We start from the raw sequence: 14,003 nt of genomic DNA, 5'->3' as shown, positions 1-14,003 counted from the left end.
CCCGAAATGGCGCGGGCGCTGGCGCGGGAAAAAAAAGGCGGGCATTTCAAAATCGGATTTTTGTTTTTCGACGCAGAGAGAAGAGCGGTAAAGTGCCTCGAGATCGCGAAATTTCCATGAAAATCGCGCGCCATCCCAGATTTGAGTCTCGAGTGGAGGCGGTGCGGCGGATTCTCCGAATTTCGAGGCGGATGAGCAGTGTTTGGGAGGGCGAGTGAGCGCACGTCTGAAATTGCGGAAAGGAGTCATCCGCCCCTTGGATGTCAAAAGCTGGGAAACGGCGCAGGAGCAGTGTTGGTGCAGCGCACCCCTTGGGGTCGGATGCTGTTTTGGACAGGCGCAGACGCTCGCCTCCGCATCGTTTGCGCAGGCCATGTCGGCAGGCAGGCGGCCGATCCGTTCGCGAGCACACTGTTCAAGTGCCCAGGCAGGGTTGGGGTGAGTCTGCATGGAGCGCCCTCGACGACCGGCTCAGCCGGTGGTTTCGGGTGAGCTGGGCGGTGACTCGGCGCTGCCATCGAGCTGCTCCCCTCTCCCTCGTTTGAGATCGTACTCTCCTTCTGCTTATTTGAGTTGATGCTGTGGACACCATACCTGGATTCAAAGGCAGATGCCACTCTGCCAAGTAGCAAAGAAGAGCAAGTCGGAAGTGGGCAGCTGCTGGGTGGCTGAGCCGATCTGGGGCAGAAGCGGCGGCGCCTCCACTCGAGGCCAAATGGCGCGTGAGGGCAGGGCAGGGCGTGGCGTGAGGGAGGAGACAAAGCGCGCTGCTCCCGCCTCATTTTTGGGCATCAATTGCCACACCTCTCTCTGGCTGGGCTGAGTTGCGCGCGTCGTCGGAGCCTCTGTCCATCCGCCTGAATTTCGACGGTAGCGACTCCGTGACTCAGGTGCGGTCGCCTATCTCCGCCACTCTCTGCCGTTACTGCCGCTGCTCACCGCTCACCTCGCTCGAGGGCCATCCTGACTCCTCCTCCTCGTCGTATCGTCAAGCTCAGTCTTTGACTTGCCTGGCTACCTTTGTCGTCGTCACCATCATCATCTTTCGTCTCAACACTCTACGACTCAGCTACACCCCCAACAACTCGCCAGTACTGCCCCACCCCGCATCGCATCGACTCAGCTCGACATTCAGTCCCAGGGTCTGTCTGGCTAAGACGCGCCTTTGCCACTTGCTCTTGCGCGCGCGCAGCTATCCTTGCCACACCTCGCCATCCCCCCACGCTGCTGCTACGTGACTCCTACCTCGAGCACCGCCAAGTCCTTTTAGCTGAGCCTCGCACGCCCTCAACCGGATTCGCATCTCGCTCAGTTTCTCCACCTCTCCACCTCTCTCCACACACCCACCGTTACCTCAAGGCCATCGTCGTCGTCAGCTTGTGTCTACTCGACTCAGCTACTCAGCCCGTTCAGCTTCGTCACCTCGATCCTCTTCGCATGTCCACCGACACTATCGTCTCCGTGACTCAGCCGATCCATCGCACCCTCTAGCCTCCATCATCATCGGCAGCTAGAGTATCTTGAAGCTCTCTCCACGACGTAGCAACCCTCAACCCCAGACGAACTCAGCACACACAATGTTTTCCTCCATCGTCGCCCCCTCGTGGGGACTTTAGAAGCAGCGTTCTGTCCCACAGAATCGTCTGGTCAAGGTCCCCCTTCGCCACATCCAGCGCCACGTATCCGCCAGGGTCCGCTCCGCGTCTTTAATCTCTCTCTCGACACTCTTAGCTTTCGATCGCTTTCGTAGCATCCCCCCCCCCCCCCATCTTTGCTCTCGGCTGGCCACATCACTGTCGCTGGTCTTGTCGCTTCAACACCACCCTTTGGACATCCTGGACGTCGCATCGTTCTAGATATCTGCCCGCGCGAGCTCTCCTGTCTCTACAACAGGGTCCTCGCCACACTCCATACTCTTCAGGATTGCGGTCCTCGCCGTCATCCACCCGGTCCTCATCTACGTGTTTTGGTTTCGTCGCATCGGCTCATAACCTTTGATACTCTCTACCCGATATCATCCCCCAATCACTCGCTGCGAAGCTCAACAGTTCCCCCTCTTGCTACTTTGATCAGAAGCTAGACTCGAACTGCACTTTGCCTCGCACCGGATTTTGCTGCTTTTGCTGTTGATCTCGCTTCAGCACTTCGGCATCATCCTCCCCACCTAGTCAGGCTAGCAATTATGCAGCCTCCTACTCTCCTCTTGCCAACCATGGCTGCCGACGGTGTTGCCGTTGCGGTGTCCGACTATGTCGAGCTCAACGGCTTCAACCTCGCCAGCCACGCCGCTGCTCTCGAGCAGTCGGTGCTTGGCAAGCCCCACCTCCTCAGCACCGCCAGCCTCGCCGCTGCGGTGCCCACCATCTGCGGCAAGCGTTCGCGCTCCAACTCGGACGCCTCGTCGTCGTATTCCTCTTCCGCCGCCTCGAGCCACGCCTCGGTCTTTTCGTCCGAGCACGACGGCTCCGAGTCCGGCTACGACTCGCACACGAGCATCGGCGACCAGACGCCGTGCTCGCGCAAGAGTTCCATGAGCGAGACTTCGTCGTCTCAGCAGCTCGACAACCTTGCCACTTGGCGCGCCGACCTGCTCGCCGCCTCGCACGCCGAACGCGAGCGGTGCGCCAAGCGCATCCGCGATCTGCAGGGCGAAGTGGTCCGACTCGCCACCGAGGTCGTCGCCACCGACGCTGCTGCCGCATCTGCTGCAGTCGCTCACAACGTGGCGGTAGCGCCTGCGAGCGCTGGCCCGTCCACCGTCTCGCCCGCCTCCACCTCGTCGCCCTCGGCTTCGTCGGCGGACGAGTCCAAGAATGCCCTCGTCGATGGACTAGTTGGTAAGTACATTGTCTTTGTGCCAAGTCTTTTTTGACGTGCACTCGCATCAAGTTCGCGTGCTGATCTTGCCTCGGCTGCTACCTGCTTTTCTCGCGGTTTTCGCAACAGACTCCGCATGCCGAACGCTGGACGTCATCTGGAACGCCTCGAGCCCCTCGGCCGCAGCGGCGTGCGACCTGAACAAGGGCAAGAGCGCGCTGCCTCTCCAGGTGTTTGTGCGCGAGACTCTGCGCCGTGGCCGCGCATCGTGCTCGACGCTGCAGGCTGCGCTGCTGTACTGCGTGCGGCTGGGCGATGCGGCCAAGCAGTCGGCGCAGCATACGCTCAAGGAGTCGACGCGCGCCGTGGGCGTCTCGGTCAGCGTCGAGACGGACGCCGCCTCGCCCATGCTCGGCATGAGCAAGGAGGAGCTGTGCCTGATCCGATGCCCGCGCCGCATGTTTTTGGCGTCGATCATGGTGGCGAGCAAGTTTGTGCAGGATCGCACGTATTCGAACCGCGCGTGGTCCAAGATCTCGGGCCTGCCGGTCAAGGATCTGGGCAAGCTGGAGCGCGCGTTGCTCAAGGCGATCGACTACCGCCTCGTCATCTCGGAGGGCGAGTGGCAGAGGTGGACGGCGGAGCTGAAGCGCGCGCGCAATGGCGAGGCGGGCCAGGCGGGCCAGGAGGCGGGCGCAAGACGCAGCAGTTTGAGCCGCTCGCAGTCGGACAATGTGTCGGGCGCGGCGGTGGCGCTGGACACGGAGCTGCGCGCGGTGAACCCGTGTCTGCCGAGCCAGGTGCAGCCCAAGTATGTGCATGTGGACGAGGCGCAGCATGGCGCAGCGGTCAGCATGGCACTGCCCTTCCCGCGCCAAGCCGCAGCCGGCGTGTCGGCAGAGATCTAAGGCTCGCCTCGTCTTTACTCGCATCCGTGCATGTCCGTGACGGAAGCTCGGTGGCGGCTCAGGGCTTCCGGTACGGATCGATCGCACTCTCCCCCTCTATCCTCTGTATTCCCCTCTTCCCCTTCCCCCCCTCTCTCTCTCTATCGCTCTCTCTCTCTCTCTCTATCTCTGCATGTCTGCATGTTGTACCATCATCCCATCGCATTTTTTCCTCTGTCTGCTTCCTCCGCATCTCTCTCCCCTCGATCTTGCCTTTCTTGGTCTAATTGCGCACTCTTGCCTCGTTGGTGCTGGATGGTTCGGTGTGTTGTGCAGGCAGATGCACTTTTATGCACCGTCAATCCTGGCTGCGAGGTGCGAGAGTTGCCTGTAGCAGTACCCGCTTGACCCACTCTCAGTGTCCCGAATATACTATTACTTGACTTATTTCAATGTGCGGGGAGTGTGTTGGGATTGGAGGGAGTGTAGGAGTTGGGTGGCAGTTGGACGGTGGGAAGCGGACAGGTGGAGGGCTGGTATGATGAGGTGCTCGACGAGGGGGTTGGGGTCGGTAGCTAGGGGTAGGGCTGATGAGATGCCTTTTGCCCTGGTTGGAGTGAAGGGGAGACGGTGTAGGGGTGGGTGGAAGTGCTCTGCTTCTGGCCAGTGTTTGGCGTCAGTGGGTAGGCCGAGGAGGGAAAAGATGCTGGCGGCCAGGCCGATATCGCCTCGATCCGGCTCGAAGAGCGGCGTTCGGATGTACCCCGACGCAGTTTGTTGGGGCATTGGAGGTTCCTCCTCCCAAAAGACAAGTTCGTCAGAGCCAGGGGAAGGGGGTGTGGTGTTGGAGTCAAAGGCTCGCTGCCAGGATGTTCGTTCATCCACCTCTGCTACCTTTGCTCGAGTGGTGGGGATGCGGATGAGCGCCGTGTAAAAATGGGCTAGCGTTACCGCGGCCGCCCAAACATCAATGGCGTAGGGATCGTAGTGGGAGGGGGAGAAGAGGAGTTCGGGTGCACGAAAGATGCCCGTGCCTACCTGGCAGACCATCTTTTGCCCCTCGTCCACGCAATGCGAGGCCGAGAATGCGGTTCCCAGGTCACACAACCTCACTGCACCCGTGTGGGCAATAAGCACGTTGGGCGGTTTGACGTCTCGATGTGCCACCTCTTTACCATGCAGGAACGCCAGCCCGCTCAGCATCTGTACCGCCACACTGTGGGCAAATCCCTCGGGCGACTCCTGCCACAGCTGCTGGATCGATTCCCCTGCCCTCTGCACTCCTTCGCAGGCTGGGGAGGGTAAGCGGAGTAAGGATGGCTCGATCAGAACGTCCTCGAGTGTGGCTGCGTACAGTGGCATGACCAGATCGATGAATTCGCCAAACGGATCGGATGTATCCAAAAACGCCGCCAGCAACGGGACGATGTTGTCGTCGGAAAGCGTCGTGAGCAGCGCAACTTCGCGACGGATAGAGTGCGGGCGTGGTTCGTCGTCGGTGTGCACGCGCTTGATGCATATCCATCCCCCCACACCCCCGGCCCTTTCAGCTGCCAAACCGAGGGCTGACAGCTCTGGAAGGTATGAGCTAGAGGAGGGGGTGGTAGGGGAGAAGGGAAAGGAGGCGGAGGAGGAGAGCGGGCATCGAAAGATCCGGCTGCTTAGACCGTCCGAGTGCGCAACCAGCCCGCAGGTCACATCGACCGTGTAAGAGCCGCCTATGAGACGCCGAGTGGACAAAGTGGAAGCCATGGTGCGGGCGTCTGAAGGAAGATGTCCAGGTATGGCAAGGGAAGCATGCGCTGGGAAGTGTTGTGCGCAGAGACCAACACCTTCACACTCAAAGACCTTTTTTTGGACCCTTTTTTGGGATGCAGTTTTGCAGACATTTTACAGCATTTTTCGGGGGTGGAGAAGAGAAAAGCCGCGCTTGGATGGGGAAATTTAAGGCGCAATGACGCGATAAGGCGTGCCGCCACCGAGTCACTCGACACTCGACACTCGACACTCGAGACGTGGAGCAGCTTGCGCATTGCACTCCACCATCCGAGTGTCATCAGCATGTGCAGGCTGCTAGGTAAGTGGGGTTGGATGCAGTCTGCGCCCCGCATACACTGTACTTACGAATGCCTCACCCTGATGCAGTCTTCAAGGGCGCCGACCCGATCCAGCTGTGCCATCTGGTCACACGGCCTGCGCATTCGATCATCAACCAGGCGTTCGACTCGCGGCTGCGTCTCGACGCCACGCGCGCCGTCAACGGCGACGGCTTCGGTGTGGGCTGGTACGACTCGACGCGCGATGCGGAGCTGGGCGATGCGCCGTGCATCTTCACCTCGGTGACGCCGGCGTGGAACAACCAGAATCTGCAGCGGATTGCGGACAAGATCAAGTCGCCGCTGGTGTTTGCGCACGTGCGCGCCTCGACGGCGGGTGCGCTGTCCGAGACCAACTGCCATCCGTGGAGGTATGGTCGGTTGATGTGGATGCACAATGGTCAGATCTCGGACTTTTCCCGCATCAAACGTCGTGTTCTCGCCGCACTGCCCGAACCGCTCTTCCTCTTCCCCCAAGGCCATACCGATTCCGAATTCGCGTTTGCCGTCTTCCTCAGCCATCTGGGGGATCCGTTGCAGACGGAGCCGTTTTCGTACAAGGAGCTGCGCGATGCCATGCTCGCCACCATCCGCGACTTTAATGGCTGGGCAAGCGAGGCGGGCATTCGCGAGCCGAGTCTGATGAACTTTTGCGTGACGGATGGAGAGAGCATCATCTGCACGCGCTACGTCAGCAGCAAATCCGACCAGGCCGCCTCGCTCTACTTTTCCTCGGGGACGAGCTTCTACGAGCATTCACCCGGTGCGTATAGGATGGTCAAGACCGACAAGCGCGAAAAGATCATCGTCGTAGCCTCCGAACCGCTCACGTTTGAAAAGGCAGACTGGATGGAGATTCCGACGAATACGCTCGTGTGCATCACGCCCAAGATGAACGTCCTCCAACTGCCCATCCTCGACGAGTTCCATCTGGATAGGACGGATCAGATCGTTAGAAGCCCCACGTTTGCCATGCGCACCGGGTTTCCACCAAGCATGTCGGGCGCGACGGCTGCTAGTGCGGAAGAGGTCAAGTCGATAGCGGCGCTTGATGGTGCAAGCCGAGGCGCGGGGGCTGGACGAAATGCCCCCATCCACCCAGTATACCCTTGTCCGTAGTGCAATCTCACTGCATCGCATTCATCCCACGTCGTTGCGCTGAGCGGTTGAGATGAAGTTGGCGGCGTCCGTGCGAGTGAATATTCAATGGCCGATGGTGTGAAACCAACAGTGGGGCGACTGAGCGCTTGTTTTTTGAGGACCCTGACCGAGCTCGTGTTGCATCCTGCCTTCCATCGTCCACTCTACCATCGGCGCAGCATGGACCGCAACTCTCCCAGCCCGCTGGCATCTAGCCCGCTGGCATCGGCGTCGGATGCATCGTCTGGCTTCCCCATCGCCAGGCTCGACGTCGACCGCGCCGAGTGGAAGAGCAAAACCATCGGGCGCAGTTTTGGCTCCGACGCACGCACGCCGCAAGATTCCACCGACTCGCCAGCGTCATCCACACCTTCAACGCCAACTACTCCGCTGTCGGCGTCGCGCACCTACCACAGCCTCAACTATGCCCCGCGACAGCGCAACTCGGTGCTTCGTCCCAGCGCTGCGGCCATCTTTCAGTCGCACTCGGCGCAGCTGGCAGCAGGCGCACAGCCATCCCAGACGCCCACATCACCCTCGCAGCCCTTGCCCAACTTGATGCTGACGCCGAGGGCGAATGCACATGCAGCGCCACTCGCGGCTACGTCGCACCTCAGCACCTCGCCGTCGTATCCCACCATCTCGTTGCCCGATGCGCCGCCGAGGGAGAGCAGCCGAGCGTCGAACGAGCACGAGACGCAGCGCGCGGCGGTGGCACGCATGCAGCTGCAGCAGATGCACGACAACGCCCGCCGCCTCGGGCTCAACAACAAGAGCGCCGGCTGGCTCATCCTCGAGGCGCTCCAGGCGGCTACCGAGGGAGAGTGGGCAGCCGTGGCAGAGCTGCTTGCGAATGGAGACGCCACCATCCTGCTGCCGCGCGACCCGCCGTCGGTTTTTACGGCTGCCTCGCAGCTCAGCGCATCCTTTGCGTACGATCATACCATCTTTAATGCGGCTTCCACCTCGGCGCAACGTCCTTCGCCTGCTTTGCTAGGCGAAAGCGCAGAGACACCGATTCTCACACTCTCGGGCCTCCGAGGCCGGCTTGCACGATCCTCCTCCGCCGGCTCAGCACCAAGCGACGCTGATGCAGAATTGGGCTCGCTCAGCCTGCAGAGCTTCGTCGTCAAAGCGCACGGCTCCGTGTCGAGTCTCAAGGACGCCAATGCGCGGCAGGAGACACTCGAGTCGCTTGCGCCGCTTCCGCATGCTACACAGCCAGAGCCCAGCGGCGCACGATGTGCGTATCCGAGATTCACACTCGCAGCCGCCAACGCGGCGTTTCCGCTGCCGCCGCCGCTCCAGCCGCGCGCGGTGGCCAACGATGCCAACGCGGCGGCCAAGAGCCGTGCGCGCTCCAACTCGAAGCTCAACGTGGCCGGCTCGAGGGCGTCGGCGTCGTTTGCGAGTATCTTTGGCGGGAGCGGGAGGGAGCGGAGGCGGCAGGCGGCTGCGGACGAGGTGGCTGGTTCGGAGATGGTCGATGCGCAGAAGCTCGGTGGCACCTCGGAATCGGATGCAGAGCCCGAGGCGCACCAGTCCAGCCTTGGCCTCGAGCTGCGCGATGCGGCGGCTGGGAGCGAGGTGAAGCATGCGGAAGATGCAGGTGGGACGGGGAGGGCGGGACGCAGGACGATCTCGGTGTGGGTGGTGGACCACCTCGTGCGGCGCTCGGCCGTGATGCGCACCATCCGCAAGACGCTCGAGGCGCGCATCCGCACCCGGCTCGCCGCCGCGGGGGTGGGCGAATCGATCGCCGAGGTGGTGGCGAGGTTTGCGGCGACGTTCCTGCCCCCCGTGCCCACGCTCGGCGACGCACAAGGTGCAGCGGGCGGCTCGGACCGATCGCAGGGGGCAAGGTCGCGCGCAAGCTCACCGGTGCCCAATGCATCGTATCTGGCGGAGGCGGACGAGATGTCGGAAGCCGTGCAGGACTTGTTCAGCAGTGTGCGTGACCAGCTGCAGGCGCAAGACGTAGCGACGGCAGAGGCGCGGCTGGAGGTGGTCGAGACGGTGTTGTGCGAGGAGGTGTACGATCGCATCTTCCGACCGGTTGCTTCGCGCGATGGGTACCACGACGACGCGCTCGCCTCACGCATCGCCGCGCTCAACGTGCTCGGGCTCTCGCTGCGCCATCTTGGACTCGACGACCCCGCGCACGCCGACGGGCTGGAGCGTATCGTTCAACAGTGCGGCGCGGAGCTGCAGCGGCTGGACAGTGAGCAGGCGCGCTCGCCCAAGGATAAGCTGGATGTGCTCGTGCGCGCGCACAAGCTCGCGGTCGACGGTGTAGCCGCCCTGTCTGCGGCGGAGGGTACGAGCGCAGACCTGATCCTGCCGCTGTTGATCTACAGCATTGTGGCGGCGAACCCGGCGCGGCTGGCGAGTCATTTGTTGTACATCCAGCGATTTAGGGCCGAGTGTCTCGTGCAGGGCGAGACGGCGTACTGCCTCGTCAACGTCCAGGCTGCAGTGGCGTTTCTCGAGAATGTGGATGTGGCGGATCTCGGGCTGGACGCGAGCCAGCTCGGCGCGCATCTGCTTGCGGGCGAGAATGCACGGGAAAGAAGGACGAGTGGGCAGGGGGCAGAGGAGGCACTGGCGATGCCGGCAAGGATCAGGGGCAGGTTGACGCAGGAGATCGGCGACCTGGCCGGGGTGAGCAACAAGGTCATCACGGGCGTCATGGGGTCGAGCCTCGCTGCGTTTAGTAGGATGATGGGCGCCGCAGCTGGTGATGCGCAGAGACCTGCGAATGTGCGCGCGGCTAGCATGGCCACTGACTACTCGCGCGGCGAAGAGCAGATCAAAGATTCCGCTGCGAGCGATGAGGCCAAGCTGAGTATCGGCGACCGGCTGGCGTCGCTATCAACCCGCCTGGGGGGATCGAGCTTATCGTCGTCGCCGTCATCGTTGTCGTTGGGGTATGGGGGGAAGAAGGAGGAGGGGGTGTCGCCACGCAGTGTGTCGCGCGAACTGCCGGGACCTCCGCCGCCGAGCAAGCCCGTGCACGCGCGCACCACGTCCTACCTCGCCTCGCAGCTGGGTAGGATGGCGTCTCGCGCGCCCGAAGAGGCCAAGCCGGTACCTGCTTCGCTGCGGTCTCCGTACCCTGCCCTATCGCGGCCGCCGACACCCGATCGACCGCTGCACGTTGTTCTAGCAAGCACCGGCTCGGTGGCGAGCGTCAAGATGCCGCTCATTGTCGAGGCGCTTCTTGCGCACGCCAATGTTCGGGTGCAGGTGATTGCCACCGTCAACTCGCTGCACTTCTACGACCGAACCCCGCTCACCTCGGCCGAGTACAGCGTGGCCTCGCTTGCTGCGGAGAACCTCGCTGCGAGTCGAGGGGTGCACACCCCAGGACCGCGGGTTCATCTCTGGACGAACGCCGACGAGTGGACGAGCTTCACACGCGTGGGGGATGCGATTTTGCACATTGAGCTCAGGCGATGGGCAGACGTGGTGCTCGTGGCGCCGTGTTCCGCCAACACGCTCGCCAAGCTCGCCGGGGGATTGTGCGATGATTTGCTCACGAGCTTCATGCGCGCGCTGGGCAGGGGGGCCGAGGTGGTGCTGTGCCCCGCCATGAACACGCTCATGTGGGAAAATCCGCTCACGGAGATGCATCTTAGGACGGTCAAGGAGGTCCTGGGGTACGAGGTCAGGGGGCCCGTGGAGAAGAGGCTCGCGTGTGGAGATACCGGCAAAGGGGCCATGATGGAGTGGAGCGAGATCGTACAGATGGTAGTGGACAGGTTCGGGCTGCAGAAGGAGAAGGGCGCGGAAGCTGTTGCGGGCGCGTAAGTGAACCGCCGCGGGTTGTCGCACGTGCTGCAATGTCACCACCCATGTTCACTTGTGGAAGTGCAAGTCTGGCGGTTGGTGGGGCCAACACGGCGATGACGCGCAGTATGGCCTACGAGAGTGTGGTTGAGAATGTCGGCTTGCAACGAATCGGTGTGGGGGGGCTGGGTCGGTTTGCAGTGCGGCGGCTAGGATGGCAAGCGGTGCAAGAGCGACCTCGTTTGCGTGCGTGGGTGGCGAGCGCTCTTGGAACGCACGCGCAGAGAGGGCAGCCTGCGCATTGGCATGTGGCCACGCTATCGACGAATGCGCGCGTGGCTCAAGGGCAAGTCTGATTGCCTTGGTTGAACGCGCGCACTTTGACAGCGTGAAAACAGCGCCATGGTGGCATTGGGATAACTTGGCGCCACTTGGGGTTGGGACGACCAGTGTTGAACGCACCATCAACAGCGTCGAGCGTGGTACCACGACAAATGGAGCGCTCTTTGGACACCGCACAAAAGGGCCTACGACAGGGCGTTAGCGTCTAATCAGCATCTGGGTTAGCTTGGAGTGGACCCTCCCATGTGTGTGTGTGTGTGTGCACCAAAACCTCACGTTTCCTACAACTTGAATACTTTCCAAACGTCGCTCCGCAGCAGTAAACGTCGGCATGCACCGCCATCTCACACGCGCAGAGGCGGTCTCGGGAAAGGCAATTCGAATTGCAGCTCTATGACATCTATGCTTTGTGCTTTGTGATTAGGCAGCCTGCGGGCCACCGCCGCGGCGACCACGGTGCGAGCCACGGCCGCGACCTCCACCGCCGCCCCTTCGGTTTCCGCCGTGGCCGCTGCGGTTTCCACCTCCACCGCCACCTCCACCACCACCGTTGTTCGAGTAGTGCTTCTTCCACATCTGCTGCTCGATCATGGGTCGCGGCGGGTAGTCTGGCACCTCGGAGCCTGCCGTCCAGGGGTGGTGGCGCACGCGCTCGGGCAGCGACTTGAGCTGCGGCAGCCACGTCGCCACGTACTCGCCGTTGGCATCGTAGTCCTTGCCCTGCTTGATGGGGTTGAACTGGCGCGAGCTGCGCGGATCGTTGCCAACGCCCGCAACGTACTGCCAGTTGCCCCAGTTGGAGTTGGTGTCGTAATCCACCAACCAGCTCTCGAAGAACTCGGCGCCGTGACGCCAGTTCCACCCCAGGTCCTTGGTGAGGAAGCTCGCAACGTTCTGCCGACCGCGGTTGGACATGAAGCCGGTATGGACGAGCTCAACCATGTTGGCGTCAATCAGCGGAACACCCGTGCGCGCTGTCGCCCACCGAACAAACGGGTCTTTGCGGTCCGAGAGAGAGTTGGTCGACTTCCACTCGTACGCCTTGGACTGCGCCGAGCGCGGCGAGATCTCCTCCTCGATGCCCGCGAGCGTGAAAAGGTGCGAGCCAAACTTCCAGCCGACAAAGTAAAAGTAGTCGCGCCACAGCAGCTCAAACAGGATCCAGTAGCCGCCACCCTTGGCGTTGCCCGTGGATGCGTCGAGCTCCGTGGCGCGCTGCGCGATGAGCCGCGGCGAGAGCAGGCCGTGCGCGAGCGCCGCCGCAAACTTGGTGCTGTAGTCGGCACCGAGCATCTGGTTGCGCGTCTCCTTGTAGTGCGCCGCGGGCGACGACTTTGCGCCGCCAAAGTAGTGTTCGAGGCGTTGGAGCGCCTCGGTCTCGCCGCCGCGGTAGGGGAAGGCCGAGTGCGGCACGTCGAATGTGGCTGGCGACGAGGCGACTTTGGAGAGCAGCTCCTTGTGGCCCAGCACGGGCTCGTCGAGCAGAGGCTGCACGAGGTGCTTTTCCACGGTCTCCTTGCGGTCGAAGCCCTGTGCGCTCTTGGACGAGAGGCCGAAGCAGCCGGGCGCATCGTCGACCTGCACCTCGGCGAACGGCTTGAGCTTGTCGGGGGCGGGGACGGGCTCGCGGAACATGTCCGGAGACTCGACCTGCTTGCGGAAGTGGGTAAAGACGTCCGGGAGCTGTTTGACGGGGAAGCCGAGGTCGCGCGAGTGGATGAGCGACTTGCCCTCGAGCAGCTTAAAGGGACACTGGAGGTCGGCGAGGATGGCGTCGAGGCGGCGCTGCACGTTGACCTCCTCGGTGTTGATCTCGCGGCCGAGGTAGACGGCCTCGACCGTGTCGCCCTTGTCGCGGATCGACTTGATCAGCGACGGCACCACGCTCTCGGGCGTGCCGGCGAACATGGCGAGGTCGCTTCCCACCGCGCGCAGCCGATCGCGCAGGTCAAACACACTCTCGTTGATGAACCTGCATAGGGCAAATGGAGGGCTGGGTCAGTATGACGGGGAGAGAATCAGAGTCAAGAGGAACCGCGGTGGACTCACTTTGTGCGGTGGATGCCCGTGCGCCAGATGCCGAGTTCGCGCGTCTTGGCAAACTGCGACTGGCCCTTGCCGCCGCCCTGCTTGCCGGCCTTTTCGATGTTGGGGAAGCCCGAGACCTCTACATGGCGCTGATCCCAGACGTAGACGGGGAGGACGTGGGTGATGGGTTTCTTGAATGCGGCGGATGCAGGCGTTGGCTCGGCACAGAGGTGGAAGATGGGATGGTCGTGGAGGCGGAGATCGTTGCGGAGCACCGCGATGAGGACGTTGCGCGTCATGGTAGGGGTACTAGCTGTATGCGTTTCCTACTTTCCGGTGGATGGTGTTTGACGGCGACCAAAGGCAAGACTTGCTCCAGGTGTGAAGATGAAAGATGAGAGAGACGCGAGAGAGAGAGAGAACCCAAAAGACGATGACTTGGAACGAGCGTGGCTACCCAGCTACTGGCTGAACGAGCATGCAAGGAGGATGATGAGGACGAAGGAGCGGACCGAAGGGATAGGGCCGGGGGTGCTTATACGGGAGTATGGTGGTGAGGGGGAGAGAGGGAGCACTCCGGTAGCGCAACAATGATGACCCAACACACGAATGGACACACGAACGAGAGGGTGAGTGAGCGAGCGGAGGGATGGACGAGTGACGAGGGGCGGTGGATCGAGGTGGAGGGATGCCAGAGAGGATCGGGATGCGAAACTTGCGATGGTGGACCCTTGGAAGGAACTGTTGGCGGGACGATGACGGCAATGACGAGGGGATGGCGAGGCGCGGTTCAGGGTCCAATGTCGTAAGGCGGCTTTGCCGTTCTCGGCAGCTGGCCAATGGCTTCGGATCCAAGCCGGTGGCTGCCAGCCTCGCTCCCACGCCAATGCTTCCCGTCGCTCAT

The 14,003-nt window shown here is 62.3% G+C and overlaps 5 protein-coding genes across 5 annotated transcripts; 3 read left to right on the top strand and 2 right to left on the bottom strand.

Annotated features, from left to right (window-relative positions):
* Positions 1–2,182: 2,182 nt before the first annotated feature.
* On the top strand, positions 2,183–3,725 carry PAN0_004d2365 (uncharacterized protein; the record flags this gene model as incomplete). Its single annotated transcript, XM_014802310.1, has 2 exons — positions 2,183–2,837; positions 2,947–3,725. 2 exons carry the CDS (start codon positions 2,183–2,185, stop codon positions 3,723–3,725), a joined length of 1,434 nt encoding a protein of 477 aa, XP_014657796.1.
* A 423-nt stretch (positions 3,726–4,148) lies between these two features.
* On the bottom strand, positions 4,149–5,456 carry PAN0_004c2364 (kinase-like protein; the record flags this gene model as incomplete). Its single annotated transcript, XM_014802309.1, has 1 exon — positions 4,149–5,456. The coding sequence occupies one exon, from the start codon at positions 5,454–5,456 to the stop codon at positions 4,149–4,151; it is 1,308 nt and encodes a 435-aa protein (XP_014657795.1).
* A 309-nt stretch (positions 5,457–5,765) lies between these two features.
* PAN0_004d2363 (glutamine amidotransferase) lies at positions 5,766–6,919 on the top strand (the record flags this gene model as incomplete). Its single annotated transcript, XM_014802308.1, has 2 exons — positions 5,766–5,781; positions 5,850–6,919. 2 exons carry the CDS (start codon positions 5,766–5,768, stop codon positions 6,917–6,919), a joined length of 1,086 nt encoding a protein of 361 aa, XP_014657794.1.
* A 201-nt stretch (positions 6,920–7,120) lies between these two features.
* PAN0_004d2362 (flavo protein) lies at positions 7,121–10,750 on the top strand (the record flags this gene model as incomplete). Its single annotated transcript, XM_014802307.1, has 1 exon — positions 7,121–10,750. One exon carries the CDS (start codon positions 7,121–7,123, stop codon positions 10,748–10,750), a length of 3,630 nt encoding a protein of 1,209 aa, XP_014657793.1.
* A 741-nt stretch (positions 10,751–11,491) lies between these two features.
* Positions 11,492–13,398, bottom strand: PAN0_004c2361 (cryptochrome DASH-like; the record flags this gene model as incomplete). The annotated part of the gene is made up of 2 exons (XM_014802306.1): positions 11,492–13,043; positions 13,121–13,398. The coding sequence occupies 2 exons, from the start codon at positions 13,396–13,398 to the stop codon at positions 11,492–11,494; spliced, it is 1,830 nt and encodes a 609-aa protein (XP_014657792.1).
* Between the last annotated feature and the right edge of the window lie 605 nt (positions 13,399–14,003).

The sequence above is a fragment of the Moesziomyces antarcticus genome (genome assembly GCF_000747765.1).
Source record: "Moesziomyces antarcticus DNA, scaffold: scaffold_v10004, strain JCM 10317, whole genome shotgun sequence".
In the NCBI taxonomy this organism is placed as follows: Eukaryota; Fungi; Basidiomycota; class Ustilaginomycetes; order Ustilaginales; family Ustilaginaceae; genus Moesziomyces; species Moesziomyces antarcticus.
Note: the sequence above shows the minus strand (reverse complement) of the source record. Positions and strands in the feature narration are given on the sequence as shown.